General features: G+C 58.9%; 1 protein-coding gene across 1 annotated transcript; it reads right to left on the bottom strand.

Annotated features, from left to right (window-relative positions):
• Positions 1–3,878: 3,878 nt before the first annotated feature.
• LOC125159413 (putative GTP-binding protein 6) lies at positions 3,879–16,950 on the bottom strand. The gene is given in 12 exon segments (XM_047847747.1): positions 3,879–4,246; positions 4,601–4,753; positions 5,285–5,433; positions 7,084–7,292; positions 9,088–9,189; positions 9,192–9,245; positions 10,171–10,238; positions 10,582–10,712; positions 10,868–10,938; positions 11,501–11,638; positions 16,177–16,519; positions 16,633–16,950. Coding segments are annotated over 12 exon segments (1,872 nt in total). The 3' UTR covers positions 3,879–4,110.
• Positions 16,951–17,633: the final 683 nt, after the last annotated feature.

Here is a 17,633-nt window from a genome sequence, read left to right as displayed (position 1 = left end):
AACCCCGAGGGTGTGCATGAGGCCGTGCTCCCCATGAGGGGCAGGACAGCATTGCTCCGCTTCCCCGGTACCCAGGGATCCAGCCGCGTGGACGCAACGTCACAAGTCCCGCATTGCGCACACGACGTTGACGGTGCTGGCCCTTTCAGCTTCTCAGCCCAACGGTGAACCCCGATGGTGTGTGGGTGTTCCTCTCCCCTACGAAGGGCTCCCTGGGGTTCCTGTGTGTCTTGTGTTCCGGAGCATTCTGCCTCCGATGGAGAAGGACATTAGGCTTTCTCAGGGTAGTCTTGAAGACGACGCTTTCCTCCGTGTTGGAGTGTGTTCTCTTCAGGTCCAAGGGGTCATTTTCCAGAACATCCGCTTATGTTTTCGGTATGCGGATGCCATCATTCCAGGAGCGGCCCGAGGCCCAGGAACTGGAAGCTCGAAGCCCGCAGGGGAGGGCGCCGGACAAGATGCTGCGTCCTCTGAACGCCCCGTGGCCGTAGTTCCTGGCCACGTCCGGCCCACAAGTACCTTCCATTTGGGTCCGGAACGCTCCTCACGACTGTTCAATCCCACGAAATCCGCCTCGTTCGTGGATTTCTGTTTCTGTCATTCAAGTGACTGACACATCTGGGCAACACGGTGTGGAGGACCCGGTGTTGAAGGAGCAGGTTCCCCGGGTCATGGGGAGGTTTCTTCACCTGCTCGCTGAGCCGCACTTTATTGTTGCTTTATAACTTAAAATCCTGGGTCAAACCTTTCAGTTTTCTGGTATTTTAAGTCTCTTCATGTGGACATGAAGCAAAGGTTCTGTACTTTATTCATTTTTTTTAATGTTTTGTTTATTTTTCAGAGAGACAGCAAGAGACACAGTGCCAGCAGGGGAGGGGCAGAGGCAGAGGGAGACACAGAATCCGAAGCAGGCTCCAGGCTCTGAGCTGTCAGCACAGAGCCTGACGTGGGGCTCGAACCCACGAACCGTGAGATCATGACCCCAGCTGAAGTCAGCTGCTTAACCGACTGAGCCACCCAGGCGTCCCTATTTAATTTTAACTTAATTTAACTTAATTTTATTTTACTTCATTTTGTTATTGTTTATTTTATTTATTTTGTTCTACAGTCTTAAAAAATTTTTTTTTCTTTACATTTATTTATTTTTGAGAGAGAGAGAGAGAGAGAGAGCATGAGCGGGGGAGAGGCAGAGAGAGAGGGAGACACAGAATCCCAAGCAGGCTCCAGGCTCCGAGAGCTGTCAGCACAGAACCCGACGAGGGGCTCCAACTCAGGAACCATGAGATCATGACCTGAGCCGAAGTCGGACGCTTAACAGACTAAGCCACCCAGGCGCCCCGCGTACTTTATTTTTTTTAAAAGATGTTATTTTGGGGCTCCTGGGTGGCCCAGTTAAGCATCAGACTTTTGATTTTGGCTCAGGTCATGATCCCAGGATTGTGGGACTGACCTTGTGTTGGTCTCTGCATGGAGAGTGGACCCTGCTTGAGATTCTCTCTCTGCCCCCTCCTCAGCTTGTGTTCTCCCTCTCTCTCAGAAAGAAAGGAAGAAAGAGAGAGAGAGAGAGAAAGAAAGAAGAAAAAAAGAAAGAAAGAGAGAGAGAAAGAAAGACACAGAAGGGTGAAAGTAAATAGAAAATACTAACCCAAAGAAAGCTGGTGGGTCTCTATAAATAACAAACAAAAGGGGTGCCTGGGTGGCTCAGTTGGTTAAGCATCCGACTCTTTTTTTTTTTTTAATTTTTTTTTCAACGTTTATTTATTTTTTGGGACAGAGAGAGACAGAGCATGAACGGGGGGGGGGGGGCAGAGAGAGAGGGAGACACAGAATCGGAAACAGGCTCCAGGCTCCAAGCCATCAGCCCAGAGCCTGACGCGGGGCTCGAACTCACGGACCGCGAGATCGCGACCTGGCTGAAGTCGGAGGCTTAACCGACTGCGCCACCCAGGCGCCCCAAGCATCCGACTCTTGATTTTCGCTCAGGTCATGATCTTGCACTGAGACGCGAAGCCTGGTTTGGATTCTTTCTCTCTCTCTGCCCTTCCCCTGCTTGCTTTCTGTCTCAAAATGAATAAACTTAAAATAAATTTAAAAAATAAAAAAGATGTTATTTTTGAATGATCTCTACAGACCACATGGGGCTTGAACCTAGGAACCCGAGATCAATAGTTGCATGGTTCATCCACAGCCAGCCAGATGCCCCCCTCCCCACCCATACTTAATTTTATTTAGTTTATTTAAATTCATTTAAAATTTTTAATGTTTGTTTTGAGTGAGAGACAGAGTGCAAGCGGGGGAGGGGCAGAGAGAGAGGGAGTCACAGAATCTGAAACAGGCTCCAGGCTCCGAGCTGCCAGCACAGAGCCCGACGTGGGGCTCGAACTCAAAAACCACAAGATCATGACCTGAGCCAAAGTTGGACACTGAACCGAATGAGCCACCCAGGGGCCCCTAATTTATTTAAATTTTTAAAAATGCTTATTTATCTGAAGCAGGCTCCAGGCCCCGAGCTGTCAGCAGAGCTGACCTGGGGCTCGAACCCACGAGTCGTGAGATCATGACCTAAGCTGAAGTCGGATATGTGACTGAGCCACGGAGGCGTCCCCTGCCCATACTTAAAGATGAGTGTCTGAGCCTTGTGTATTTGAGGGACGCACTCTGTCAGAAGGATGTGCCTGGCAGGTGCTGTGGTGGCTCCGTGTGTGGACCACGAACCCATGGGAAAGGAGGCCGTGTGGTTCGGGTGTGTGCACTGCCCTAGGCTGCTGAATAAACATTGGCGGAGTGAAGTACCATCAGGTGACAGTGTCTCTGGGTCACTCAAACCCATACTTGGCCCTTCCTATGTCAGAATCGGGGTGTGGGCACCTCGGGGGTCGGCCATGCCCGGGCCCCCTTCTTGGGGTGACTGCCTGCCTCCCAGCACATGGGCATGTTCTCAGGGCCCAGCTGCTCGCGGCACAGTGGACCGGGCCTTGGGAGGGGAGAGGCCCATCTGTGGACAGAGGGGTCCTGGGGAAGCCTGGGTGCTCGTGGGGGGGGCGGTCTTGTACCTGGTCCCCTCAGTGGGAAGACCGATGCCCTCTGTCCGGGGTCCCTCCCCCCCATGTCCCTGATCCTCCCTCCTGGGCCCCCGAACCCCTCCCCCAACCCTCCCATGCAGGCCCCCCTGAGTGCCAGCCACCTCATCATGCTTGTAAGCATGCAGTTGGGCGTCAGGACCCTGTGGTTCTGGGCCTTGGGGTGGGGCCTCTGGGACACTGGGGTGTGGACACTGGGGTGGGTGGCTGTGAGGAGGGACCAGAGGTCTGACCCACCCGCACCCCTTCCTTGTGTCTCCTGCACGGGGAGGTGCTGCAGTGGTGAGAACAGAGTCGGGGGTTGGAAGAGGGTGGCCCTGGTGTGGGTCCCAGGCAGAGAGCCAGGCTGTGGGGCCTCAGGGAAGAGTGGGCACACACCAGGGGCAGACAGACCGGGCGGGACCTTGGGGGCTGGGGGTGGCCCACGCAGCACACTCCCCTGCCCACTGTGGTCTTTTTGGGGTCCCTGTACGAGCGAATCCCCGGGGTTGGCCAGTCTCCTGGTTTCAGGATGGGCTGGGCTGCCCTGTCCACACCTTGTCCTGTCTACACTGCCCCATCATCCACACTGCCCCGTCCCCTTGTTTCTCCTTGACCTGTGTGTGCCCTTGGAGGCCTCAGGGTCGTTGGGAGACAGTCCTTGTTGCCGGGACACTGCGGTGGGGAACAGGGAGGTCTGGCAGCCCTGAGTTTATGGGGACCAGCACCTGGAAAGCCCCAAGTGGCTCCTCCCACACCCACCACACTGGCAGGACCGTGTGCCTGGCAGCCGGCCCTTGGAAGACTCAGAAAGGCTGGTTTACAGACACAATAGCAGAGCTTTTAATATCCTGTAGCTGGAACAACGTGGAAGGGAACCCACGCTCAGGTCACAAGCACATCCCCGCGGAGTCACCCTGAGACCTGACCTTTGACTTCTGGCCGCAAGGGGGCGGCCACCAGCCTTTCGGGCCCAGCAGGGAGCAAGGCACCTGAGGGGGCGGGCAGGACGCCCCAAGGCGGTGGCTGAGGCCACACAGCCTCCCTTCCCTCACTGGCTGGCTAACTCCAGGAAGAGCTTCCGGAACTTGCTGTAGGCAGAGCTGCTGATGACGACCCTGACATTGGCTGCCCCTGCATCAGGGATCACGTTCACGTCCTGCACTGTCGCCTCCTGGTGCAGCCAGCTGAGGAAGTGAGCAAGGGACACGTCTGTGAGGCAGGCAAGGACCCCAAAGGGCTATGTTCCCAGGAACTGGTCCCAGGCAGAGCGCCATCCCACAGAACGCTACCCCTGAAGCCCCGTCCCCTGTCCCCGCAGAGCCCTGTCCCCCAACCACACACCGCCTTGCTGTCACTGGTGGGGGACTTACTGCAACGAACCACCCCCCTGCATGCCTGTCAGCTCAAGGAGGCCGCTTGCCCCGCAGGCCAAGTCATTAACCCAGATTTGCTGCAGGCGCATCAGACACCCGGCACCTGCCCCGTGTGCTGGTGCTCTGCCCGGCCCTTCCTACACCTGCTTGGCCAGCCCCACGCACCTCAGCTGTGCCCCCGCCAGCCGGACTCGGAGCATGAGGACCTGTCTCCCTGTGGCTCTCAGGACAGCGTCCTCCAGCCGGGCTCTCAGCTCCGGGGGCCCGTGTCCCAGGAGGGCGGACATGGCCACGGCCTGGGATCCTGCCGGGCTGTACCTGCGTCGGGGCGGCGGGCAGACCCCACTCAGCCCAGGGAACACCAGCGGGGGTCCCCAAGAACCCCCCCCCCCCCCCCCCCGCCCACGGGGCCTGAACTGTGACTGTGTCAGACGGTCCCAGGAGAGGGCGCGACGCCACTGGACAGGGACACAGGGACGGAGAAAACCATAAGGCTGCGGTGACACGGGGGGGGGGGCGGCTGTGGGGGTGAGGGGTTCAGAACATGCGACCCCAGAACACGGCTGCGGTGACACAGGGGGCCTGTGGGGGTGAGGGGTTCGGAACACGCCGCCCCTCCGATGGCATGCGATTGTCTTGAGTTCAGGCACCTGAGGGAAGGCAGCCGGGACAAAGGCGCTGGGACCGCCCCTTTCCCTCCCGGGACCAGCAGGGGGCACTCCGTGGAAAGCCGTCGGGGCGGGGCGGGGGGCGGTGAGAAGCGGCGGACGCCACAGGTCACCGGGCCGCGTCACCAGTACCTGCGGGAATGAGGTCCGGGAGGAGGGGGGCAGACTGGGGTCCACTCACCCGGGCACCAGGTCGACCTTGTTATGAACTTCCAGCACGGAGTCCAGCAGCGAGGCGGGCAGGCGCAGGCCCCGCAGGGCGGCCGGGACGTTGGCTTTCTGCAGCTCCGTCTCGGGGCGGCTCACGTCTCTCACGTGCACGACCAGATCCTGGGGAGCAGACGGGCCCGTGCTGGGGACGGGGTTCCGGGGGTCACACAGGAGGACCTGCGCCGGCCGGGGGCGCTCACGGGCACCGCATGGTGGGGTGGGAGTGGGAGCCGGCCCGGCCCCCTCGCTGTCCCCTGCCCTGGTCGCGGTGGAAGGGGGCGGGGGCTCCCTGAGACCAGAGCTGGCCCGGGGCCCACGCAGTGTCCTTTGATCAGGGGTCCAGCCGTGGCCAGGCCACCGCCCTCCATGTGATCGGGGCCCTGGGCGGCTCCGGCACGAAGACAGCAGGCGCCTACCTGCGGGCTCAGGTAGGCCCCTGACCCCCCACCGGGTGCCTTGTTCATCATCCGCGGAAGCCTGAGTCTGCGTTACTCCAAATTTTAAAGGACGCCTCTTCCTACGTTTAAGTATCTTTACCGGTAGGTGACCGATGCACAATTGGGAAAACGCGGGCATCTGACTGGTGCAGCCGTTTTGGCTGAGGTCATGACCTCACGGTTGGTGGGTTCAAGCCCCACCTCGGGCTCGGGGCCCGACAGCGTGGAGCCCGCTTGGGATCCTCTCTCTCCCTCTCTTCCAAGATAAATGAAAAAGAATTTGGAAAATGCAGCAAGAAGAAAGAGCTTCCTGTAATTCTGCCCCTGGGAACAGGCACCACCCACATTCCAGAATGTTCACTTCCAGGTTTTAGATGTGCTTAAAATTAAAAAAAAATGTTTTACTTCAGAAATGTTCTAGATTTTCTGGAAATATGGCAGAGTGGACACGTGGCCCTCACCTTGCTGCCACAGCCAACATTAGTCATGGCATGTGCCACAAGCCGGGGGTGACCCCGGGGTGCACTTGTGACGACATTCCAGGCTCTGTCCCGAGTCACTGGCCTCTCCCTTTCCATTCTGGACACCACCCAGGACACTTGTCACATTGCCAGTCACCTGTCCTTAGCCCCTCTGAGCTCTGACCACATTGAGCACCGTGCGGGCATTTTGTGGGACGCCCTGTAGCTGAGGTCGGCCTGGTTCATTCTCCTGTTTACACCACGGTTCGGGGTTTGGGGGCAAGACCACAGAGAGCATGCCCGGAGTCCCCGCGGCCACAGCTGCGCACACAGGTGACCTGAGGGATGAGGGGCAGGCGCCTGGTCGCCCTGGACAGCGGTTCCACCTCCTTCTGTGAATTAGTCTTCAAAGGGGTCACCGGACAGGGCTCAGTCTCAGGGTGGCTTAGGCACCACCTTCCTGAGGGTGTGTGTGTCCAGAGACCCGGCCCCCGGGTTGTGTCGTGTGTGAGGGGACCTGGCCCCCATGTTGTGTCATGTGAGGGGACCCAGCCCCCGCATTGTGTTGTGTGTGAGGGCACCCAGTGCCAAGGTTGTGTCACATGTGAGGGGATCTGGCCCCCAAGTTGTGTCATGCTTGAGGGACTTCGCCCCCATGTTGTATTGTGCATGAGGGAATCCTGCTCCCAAGTTGTGTCATGTATGAGGGCACCTGCTACCCAGGGTTATGTCGTGTGTGAAGGTCCCAGATCCCTATGTTGTGTCACGTGTGAGGGGACCCGGTCCCCAAGGCTGTGTCGTGTGAAGGGACTGGGCCCCAGGTTACACAGGTGTTTTAGGTAATTTGGCCTCTGGGATCATCCCACACTCACTGAATGAGCCACATCTTCCAGGATGGCAGAGAAGGACTCGATCAGGCTGTGGGGCAGCTGGGAGAGGAAGCTGATGGTGTCCACGTAGATGACAGCTACGCGGGAGGGCAGCCACCCCGCGTGGGCTGTGACGTCCAGTGTCGCAAACAGCCGATCCTGGGGCCGGATGGTGTTATCACCCGTCAGGGCCTTGATCAGCGTGGTTTTTCCTGGAAGGTGGGTCACAGTGGACGCACTGTGTGAGGCCCCCTCACACGTGTCCCACCTCGGTAGCAGTCGAACCCATGTGCATCTGGCCGAGGGGCGGCCATGCATTGTAAGGTCTCTGAGCTCCTAGTCTCCGCCCTGTGTGGTCAAAGAACCTGCTGTTCTCTGTCACGCTTGCGGCCCAGAGGGCCAGGGCCCAGGGTACGAGTGCCTGTATGCAGGACAGCGGTGGTGCGGACAGGGTGGTGATGGCTGAGGGGGTGAGGGCAACCGTGCACATGAGGATAGTATAGACACAGCGGTCACATTTGTACACGTGTGGGTGACACGTGATTGGCGTCCACATAGACGAGGCAGGTTCTCTGCATGTCTGAGATGCAGTAGGTATCTGCATGGCAGAAAGGTGATGGTGTAGACAGGGGCCGTGGTGCCTATGGGGCATGTGTGTTGTCTGTGAGGTGGGCTGGGTGTCTGTGTAGACAGAGTGCTGGTGGTAGAATTGAGGTATGTGTATAAGGTGCACCGGACGTCTGTGTAGATGGAGTGATGATGGAGTGGGGCAGGTACACTGTGAGGTAGGCTGGGCATCTGTATAGACGGGGGTGTTGGCGGAGTTGGAGTTGTATAAGTTGGATTGGACATCTGTGTAGACGGGGTGGTGGTGAAATCGGTGTGTGTGTGTGGGGGGGGGGTAGATGGGGGTGACAGCGTTAATGGAGTGTGGCGGTGTAGACAGGCAGGAGCTGTATGTGTCTGCAATGGCCCCAGAGGACGTCCCCTCCACTTAGCCTTCCTGCAAGAATGAGCCCGTGTGTGTGCCTGACACCTGTGTTCAGGGCCACGCCAGCACCACGCCAGCTCATGGACATTACTGGTGGCCACTGGCTTCAGCCCGCCCCACAGGTGAATGAGGAGATGACCCGGTAGGGCGGCCCCACCTGGACACACAGGTGCCCTTACCACACAGGTCCCGGGGCACAGACTCTGTGCTGGTGAGCCACGGGCCGTGGGCATAACCTAGCAGTACTGAGTTCGGTAGCCTCGGCGGTGCAGCTCGGTGCTGACGCCGCCGTGCGGACGCACTCGCCGTTTCCCACAGGGTGAGAGCCTGTATCTACCCAAGCAGGATTCTCTGCAGCTGCGGTGCCCCTGCACTTTCTGTTCCAGGTTTTGTGGGAAGTTCCCTCCCTCCTTGAGGACAGGGAGCTGGTGGCGTGAGGCTGGTGGGGACCTCACGCTGGCAGGGGAGTGGACCTCGTGCAGCCCGGCACCCGCTGGCGGACCGGACCCCGACGGTGAGGAAGTCGCACCTGCCGTTGTCTCCCTTTACCAAGCACAGCCGTGAGCTCAGGGCTTCGGGATGAAGGAGACCCGAGGTTCCGTGTCCTGCAGACGATCGCGCTGAGCGCACACGTTAAGCTAAACCACGAGCCCTGTGGTGAGGTCCTACTGCGCACAGTCTGAACCACTTTTATCTTTCTACGGGCCTGCCCACCATGAATGGTCTTAACACCGTCACCCTTCTGTCTCTCTCTCAGTCTCAACACACCTGTAAGAGAAGGGAGTGCAGTCCGCTGTCCAGCACTCGATGACCACGCTAGTGACCTGATGGGGCACCCGCCGTGGGCCCTGCAAATGCCCCGGGGACATGAGCCATGCTTTCCACCTGTTCTCATCATCCATCGGCCCTCTGAATCCCAGGGCCTTGTTGCATTTGTGAGCGGTTTCTCCCCAAATGCACTAGCAGGGTGGTGGGGGGACAGTGGACCCCCCAGAAGCCCACAGAACTTCTCTCACCGCAGTTTGTGTATCCCACCATGGAGACCACAGGAAACTCCCGCCGTCTGCGCTGCCTTCCCAGGAGATGCCTTTTGTCCCGAAGTCTGTCCAGGGCCTTCGAATCTTCAGCTCCTTGTCCTTCAGCAGGTGCCGTTGCACCTGCATGAGCGATTCTCCTACAAACACCCAACACGGCGAGTCAGTGAGCACACTCACAAAGACATAAGAGCAGAGTGAGCCACGCGGGTCCCTGTGTGCGTTGTGGACAGGCATTCTGCCACTGGGACCCGCCCCCCCGCCCTGCCGGTCTGCTCTTCTATACTGCCCCAGCACCTTCCTGTCTGACAGATGGCTTTACCCAGTGGAGGGTGGCCTCGCCTCCGGACTTCTGCCCTCTGAGGTCACCTGGGCTCCCCTTTATTTGGGAGTAAGGGAGAGCCTCAGAAGGACAGCCCCCATGATATCCAGAGCCACCTGAGCGGTGCCCCAAAGACACATCTACATCCTGACCCCTGGGACCCGTGAACGGGAACTCATTTCGGAATATGGTCTGGGCGCATATAACTGGTGAGGGATCTGAGGGGTCATCCTGGATCAGTGTGGCCCTAAATCCAAAGACAAATGTCTGCATAACATAAGAGAAGACAGAGGAGAAGCCGTGTGAAGATGTGAAGACCCATGTGGGAGGGACGCAGCCACAAGCCCAGGGACGCCTGGAGCCCCAGAAGCTGCAAGAGGCAGGAAGGACCCTCCCCTGGAGCCTCTGGAGGGAGCACAGCCCTGCCACTTGGATCTCAGTGGCCCTGCCCACCCCCCCTGACCCGATCTCAGCGGCCCTGCCCCCACCCCACCCCCCAGATCTTAGACTTCTGGTCTCCAGAGCTGACAGAGTAGATTCCTGAGGTTTTGAGGCTCTGGCTTGTGGTCCTTCATTGCAGCCACCCCAGCAGAACACGTAGATATTCTAGTTTGTGTGAATGGGACCATGTACGAGGTCACATGCAGCCCCACTGGGATCTTTCAGCGCTGCTGTCCCCTTCCTAAGGGTGGCTGCCATGACATACCCCTTTCTGAGCACGCGGTGACAAGACCTCACGTTACCTGACCCCATGATGTAGCGTGAGCCTCCTCCCCGTCCATCCAGGCGGGTGGTGCTGCTCAGGTGGGACCTGCCATGGAAAGGGGGCGTCTCAGTAGACAGGGTGAGATGTCCGTGCCCATCTAGGGGGAGCGCACCAGGTGACAGCACACAGACCGAGGGTGAGATGAGAACTCTGGGTGGAGAGAGCGAGGCAGGGGGTCTTTCCTCCTGCCTGGATCTTCACCGTCACGGAAGGGGGGGGGGCCCCACAGCGGGGTGACCTGTCCGGGTAGGCACGCTGCTTGGACAGGAGCCTGACAGGCCTTGTCCGGGAGGGCACGGCCAGCCCTGCCTTCCGTCTTCACCGCACCCCAGGCAACGGGTCGGACACCCTACTACGCGAGCCACGAGAGCTGGGGTGTGCCCCGAACCTGAGAAGGGGGAGCTCAGCCAGCGCCACCTGCAGCCGGGCCTCCTTCGTCCGGGCGTTGCAGCGGAAAATGGAAAGAACAACGGTGAATCGGTCAAACACCTGCACGCCCCAGGCGGCCTCCAGTTCTTTCTGGAAACGGAGGGAGGGAGTGAGGGCATCTGCAGCGGTGTCTCGGGTGAAGGGGGCCGCGGAGATGGCGTCGGCGATTGATCCCGGGGCCTCCTCCGTCTGACCCAACTCCCTCCGCCCCGGAGCGTGGGAAGCACCCAGAGACTCCCGTGTACCTTGGTGGGCGGGGCCATCCTCTCCACATTCAGAAAGACCACGGTGATTTCTGGCAATGCTCTGATTTTCTCTGAGGAAAAGAGAAGGTTCGGTCGGACGTCAGGGCTTCATGGGGTCTGTCGTGGGGCCGACCCTGGGCTCAGGCTGGCTGTGGTCACCAGGTACCCCTCGACTCCCTGAGTGTGTATTTGGGAAGTCGGGTGTGTGAGGCAGGGGAGGGAAGGACCGGGGTCCTTCGGGGGTCGTGGGTCTTGCACAAGCAGGTGACACGACCCCACGGGGTCTGAATGGCTCCATGACCTGTGGTGACAGAGCCGGGCGGTGAGCACCCCCTCAGCGTCTCCGCAGGGCTCGCCGCTCTGAAGTGTGACACCCCCGGGGGTCCCTGGAAGGCAGGGTTCACACACAGCACCCTGTCTGCGGGGAGGGCCGGGCTGGGGTCCCAGGGCCAGCTTCCACCGGACTCTAAATTGCCCTGACGGCCCCATCAGGCACAGTTCAGGTTGCGATCGGGGCACGGAGGCGTTTTGGACGTCTGATCCAAGTTCCCGTGAGGACGCCTCTACTCGGCCCAGACGGCGAGCCCCACCGTTCCTGCTTCAGGAGGAAGAGAGCCAAGGAGCAGGGCCCACCTGTCAGGTGCCGCAGGGTCCCTCTGCTGAACGGGACCTTCCCGTCGGGTGTTCTGGCGGGCACCACCATCCTTTCCACCACCGACCAGCGGTCCAGCGTGTGGACCAGAGATTCCGCCTCCGCCACCTGCCGGTCAGCTTCGGAGAGACACAGGGCCAGGGTGAGGGACACACCCCTGCGAGGTCGGCCCCAGGGCCCCGTGCTCCCCAGCTCGGATGGCTGCCCGCACGGCTGCACAGAGGTCCGGACGCAGCACCCAGGTAGGCACCTGGTCCGAAACACAGCTGTGTGCCTCCAGGCCCAGACCGTTGCAGCCTCTGCTCACGCTGGATGCCGGGGGCTGGGCAGATAACGGGACGTGTGCTCGGTGAGGCCCCCGCGGTCTGTCGTGACCCAGTGCACAGCGGGTCTTGTGACGGAGCCCAGGAACTGGCTACATTCATTGCCTGCAGGGTGGGCTGTGAGCCCCCGCTTAGGCAGGGAGTGGGGTGCTGGTGCCGGTTGAGTCCTGACTGCTGCCGACAGGGCTGAGGGGGGCTCAGGGCTCTGTGACACGGAGGCCAGCGTTCTGGGTAACACCCCTGTGAAACTTGTACTAAGCCGCCCTCTGTGCCCCAGTGGGGTCCGCCCTCTCCCGGCAGCCGCCTTGGAGCACAGTGTCCTCAGGTTCTCCTGAGGGACCTCGCTGGTCCTCCTCACTTCCGCCCCTCTGGGTGGGGTCCCCTGACTTCCCTCCTTAACCGTCACACATGGGGCATCAGCAACCCCCACAGACGCGGTCTTTCCTGACCTCCGTGGGGGGCCACATCCCCACTCAACCGTGGATCACCGTGCAGCTTCCCACAACCCCCCTGGCGGTCCTGCTCCTGTGGCCACTCCCACAGCCACCAGCCTGGGGGTCTGGTCGAAGTGCCACGTGGGACCCCCAACGCTAATGCTCGGGGATCCACCAGGTGGGGATGAAACCTCAGGACACTTGTGTATTCACAGTTCACATGCACGGGCTCACTCACAACTGGGCCCTGCTCGCAGGACTACGGAGGCTTCCCCCACCCCTCACCTCCCCACCCCTGCACCACAACTCCCTACCCCTGCACCACAGCTCCCCACCCCTGCCCCACACCTCCCCTCCCTGCCCCACACCTCCCCTCCCCTGCCTCACACCTTGGCACCACACCACTGAAGACCGGTTGACACCACTTCCTTGTACCCCATCTATCACATCCGGCCATTAGGAGAAAATTACAGGGTATACTGACAGGTGACAAACGTGATGTAAAGACACAGAGCAGCGTCAGAGCCAGTGGAATATGGCAGGAATGCTGGAATTATCAGACCAGGAACTTACAACAACTATGATTCATATGCTAAGGGCTCTGACAGATAAAGGAGCCGGCACGCAAGGACAGATGGGCAACGTAAGCAGACAGATGGAAATTTGAAGAAAGAGCCAAACAGAAATGCTGGCTGTCACAAACACTCCAACGAAAAGGAAGAATCCGCTAATAGGCTTATGAGTGGGCTGGGCAAGGCCAAGGAATGAATCTCTAAGCTTGAAGACAGGACAAGAGTCATGATGAAGAAATTCCCACTGTGAATGTCGTAGAGAAACTGAAAAGTCAAGCCACAAACTAGAAGAAAATATTTGTAAAAAACATCTGAGAAAGGGCTATTATCCAGAAGAACTCTTAAAACTTAGCAATAAAAGAACTTGAGGGGCGCCTGAGGGCTCAGTCGGTCGAGCGTCCAACCTTGGCTCAGGTCATGATCTCGTGGTTCGTGAGTTCAAGCCTCACGTCGGGCTCTGTGCTGACAGCTCAGAGCCCGGAGCCTGCTTCGGATTCTGTGTCTCTCTCTCCTTCTGCCCTTGCCCTGCTGGCACTCTGTCTCTGTCTCTCAAAAAGTGAATAAACATTAAAAAATGTATTTTAAGGGGCCCCTGGGTGGCTCAGTGGGTCGAGTGTCCAACTTCAGCTCAGGGCATGATCTCACATCTCGTGAGTTCGAGTCCCGCATCAGGTTCTGTGCTGAGAGCTCAGAGCCTGGAGCCTGCTTTGGATTCTGTGTCTCTCTCTCTCTGCCCCTTCCCTGCTCATGCTCTGTCTCTGTCTCTCAAAGATGAATAAACGTTTAAAAAAAAATAAAAAAATAAAAAACTTGATCAAAAGCTGGGTCAACAGGACGCCTCAGTGGCTTGGGCGGTTGAGGGTCTGACTTTGGCTCAGGTCACAATCTTATGGTTTGTGAGATCAAGCTCTGCGCGGGGCTGTCAGTGGGAGTTGGCTTGGGACCCTCTGCCCCCTCTCTCTTCACCTCTCCCGCTCCCGCTCTCTGAGAAATAAACTTTAAAAAAATTTATAATAAAAATATAAAAAAACAAAAGCTGGGCTGAAGACCTAACACACACTTGACCACAGAAGCTGGGGAGAGACGCTCTACACCATATGTGGTCGGGGAAATGAATGCACGTTACCTCGAGAGCCACGCACACCTGTGAGGCTGGCCCAGACGCAGAACGCGGACAACACCTGACACTGGTGACACGGGTGCAGCAAGAACCCTCCTTCGTCGCTGATGGGAACCCAAAGTGGTGCAGCCGCTGGCAAAGCAGTTTGGTGCTTTCTTATAAAACCAAATGTGCTCTTACCAGAGGGTCCAGCAGAATGCTCCCTGGTATTTACCCAAGTGAACAGAAACTTAGGTCCACACAAAGCTGCACGTGGATGTTTACAGCAGCTTGGAAGCAACCTTGATGTCCCTCAGCAGGTGGATGAATAAATACACTGGGGACCATCCAGACAATAGGGTCTTAGCACCACCAGAAACAAATGAGCTGTATGGCCACAGAAACTCACGCAGGAGCCTTAGATGCATGTGATTGAGCGACAGGAGCCGGTCTGAAAAGGCTGCGTAGTGGATGGTTCTAACCCTATGATGTTCTGGAAAAGGCAGAACGAGGCACATAGTAAAAATATCTGCAGTTGCCAGGAAGGGGGTGGGGTGAAGTATGAACAGGAGGGGCAGTGAAACCCTCTGCAGAATCCTGTAATGATGGATCCGTAACATTGTACATTGTCTAGACCCACAGAGCGTGAAACACTGAGAGTGAATCACTGAGAGTGAATCGTACTGTAAACCATGGACTCTGGGTGATTCCATGTTCACGTAGGTTCCTGGATCGTAATACGGGTCCTGCTCTGATGGGGATGCTGGTAACACACGAGGCTAACCAGGTGGGACAGGAGGTATAGGGAACCCTCTGTACTGTCTTCTCAAGTTTCCTGTGCAACTAACACTACTCTAAAAGGATTTAAAAGAGAAAACAAGGAACATAGCACTGAGATGGAATGTTCTTGAACAGGAAAGTTCACAGGAACAGAGAGCAGATTCGTGGCTGTGAGGGACTGGATGGGGATGCGATGCAAAGTGGCTGGTATTAAGGGGACAGGGCCTCCTGTGGTGATATGAACCACACAGAGGGGCTGGCTGCAATGTGCTAAATGCTACTGAACTGTGCCCAGCAGAAGGCTAATTGTACGAATGACATGTTAATAAAGGTCTAAGGGGAAGAGGGGAATTAAAAGAACCCACTGTATCAGGTCACCCTCCTGCTCAATGCAGAGTACTCGTGACAACCCCAGCACTTACAGCCCACATCAGTGTGTGTTAGACACCCAGGGACTCCACTGTAAGTGTCCCCACCTCCCCAAAGCCACCCAGCCAGCCTGCCGGGGGTCACAGGCCGTGCTCCCTGGAGGACCCCTCTCTGGAGACTGTCCTCACATCTCTGTGCCTGCCCCTTTCCACTGTGGGGTCTGGTCTTCCCAAGCCATTCAGGATCGCCCTGCTGAGACCCTCGAACCACGTTTTCGCCCACCAGAAGCACGTGGGCCCAGGAGGTGGCTCTCTGCCGTGAGTGCATCCTGTGCCCCGAATCTCCATCAGCACAGGCACAGCACTGGCTGTTAGCTACTGGGGGGAACGGTGGTGGTCCCAGGCAGCTGCCCTGGAGAGGGCAGGCAGACAAGGGTTTGCGGTTCCGGGTATAAAGTGTACGTACTATAACCGTCTTCTTGCGCAATCTTTAGTATTCGGTGGTTACATAAATGAAAATGCTGCACAGTAAGGTACTTAAGGATCCGTCTCACACACACACACACTCACAAACACACACAGACGGGGCACGCTGGCTCTAGACTTTTGTTAGATTCTTTACAAAAGAACGGGTAGGACACAACACACAATGCAGGGGAGAGGAGGGCTTAACCAGGAAGCAGGCAGAGAGGGGATAGGGCCAGGCAGCAGAGAGCTGGTGCTGCCGCCAGCAGGTTTAAGGGGGATGGGTGCTGGCATTTCAGTGCTGCGCTTGGCGCCCCGCCCCCTCAGCCCAAGCCCTCCGAGTCTCCGCCCCCCGATGCCCCGCCCCTCCCAATCTCCGCCCCCAGAGCGCCAGCCCTGAGCTCTGGCATTGGAAGCCCCGCCCATCCGAATCTCCGCCCCCAGCGCCAGCCCTGAAAGCCCCGCCCCCAGCCTCCACTCCGGAGTTCAAGCGCCTACAACCACGCCCCCCAAGCCCCGACCCCCCACTGAGCTCCAGCCCGATTCTCCCGTCTCCGCCCCCTGGAAGCCCCGCCTCTGAGTCCCCGGCTGCGCCCGCGGCGCAGTTCCTGCGCACCTCGGGTCCGCTGCGGCTTCCCGGGTCCCCACTTGACCTCAGGGTGAACCAGGCACACACACTGGGTCCCCACCGGCAGCAAAGGGTCCCTCCTCAGCAGCTCCTCCTCCTCTTCTTCCTCGTCCTCGGCATCTTCTGGTTCCTCCACCTCTCCCGTTCGGCTTCTCGGGCCATCAGCCGGTGGGCCCCGTCCTCCGCCCCCTCGCCCCTTGAGGCCCCCGGGCCCGAAGGTGGCGAGCGCGCGCTCAGGGCAGAACAGCAGCGGCGGCGCGGGTCTCGGAGCCCGGTGGCAAAGAACCACGCGAGACAGCCAAGCCCCGGGGCGGACGGCGGCCCGCAGGGCCTACTTCCCGCGCTCACCGGAACGCTATGGGGCGGGGCTTCGGGTGGGGCGTGTTCCCATGCGAACTCCCCATTGGCCGCCGGACTTAACGTGCTCGTCGCCGCTTGATTGACGCAAGTGGTCCTGGGCAGGCAAAATTTGGGACTACGCCGCCGCCGGGGATTAGCTTCGCTTCCGCGGATCCTGCTCGGAGTGTATGCCCGCATCGGTAGTGCCACCAGCGGGGCAGGCGCGGGCATCCGACCCTGGGCGGGCGCTTCCCCACACCCGTCCCTATCCGGCTTCTGAGCGGGACTGGTGGTTTGGTCCTGGAGGCCTGACTGCTCCCCCAGAGGTCCCACATACTGCCAGGAGGTACGAGGCTGCCCCGGGGGTGGGGGTGCCTCCAAATCCTGCCGCGGGAGTCCGAGTGAGGCCGCGGGGGTCCACATCCAGCCTTGGGGTTAGAGGAGCTCCCTCGGGGGTCCCACATCCAGCCTTGGAGATAGGAGTGCTCCCTCAGCGGTCCCACATCCTGTATTGGGGGTCCGAGTGCTGCCCCGGGGGGGGGGGGTCTCCACATCCTGCCTTGGGGTCCGAGTGAGGCCGCGGGGGGCACACATCATGACTTGAGGCTCAGAGTGCTCCCCCAGGGTTCCCACACCCTGCTTAGGGGTGTGAAGGCACCCCTTGGGGGGTCCTAGTGCTCCTCCAGATTTCCCACATCTTGCCTTGGGGGTCTGAGACCTTTTCGGGGGTTCGGAATTCTACCTTGCAGGTCTAGTACTGCCCTGGGGAATCCCACATCCTGCCTTGGAGGGTGGCCCATACATTTGTCTGGCCATGGAACCCAAAAACTAATCCGGACCGGCACCCTCCCTTATGCACTCCACTCAGCCCTTTTGGTCAACAACTGCACTGTTGTGGGTTCAGTCCCTGGAGCCTCCTGGGACCTAACCCTAAATATAACTGAAACCCTAACCATAACCCTCAACCGAAACCTAACCGTATCTCCAAACCTAACCCTATGCTTGACCTGCACCATCCCATGGGCCCTCACTTCAGCCCTCCAGGGAGATCACCAGCCTGGAGTAGCTTCGGCCCTGGCGGCATTCCTGGACCAACCCTAACCTAG

Source organism: Prionailurus viverrinus, unplaced genomic scaffold (genome assembly GCF_022837055.1).
Source record: "Prionailurus viverrinus isolate Anna unplaced genomic scaffold, UM_Priviv_1.0 scaffold_49, whole genome shotgun sequence".
In the NCBI taxonomy this organism is placed as follows: Eukaryota; Metazoa; Chordata; class Mammalia; order Carnivora; family Felidae; genus Prionailurus; species Prionailurus viverrinus.
This window is presented reverse-complemented; position numbering and strand designations above follow the sequence as displayed.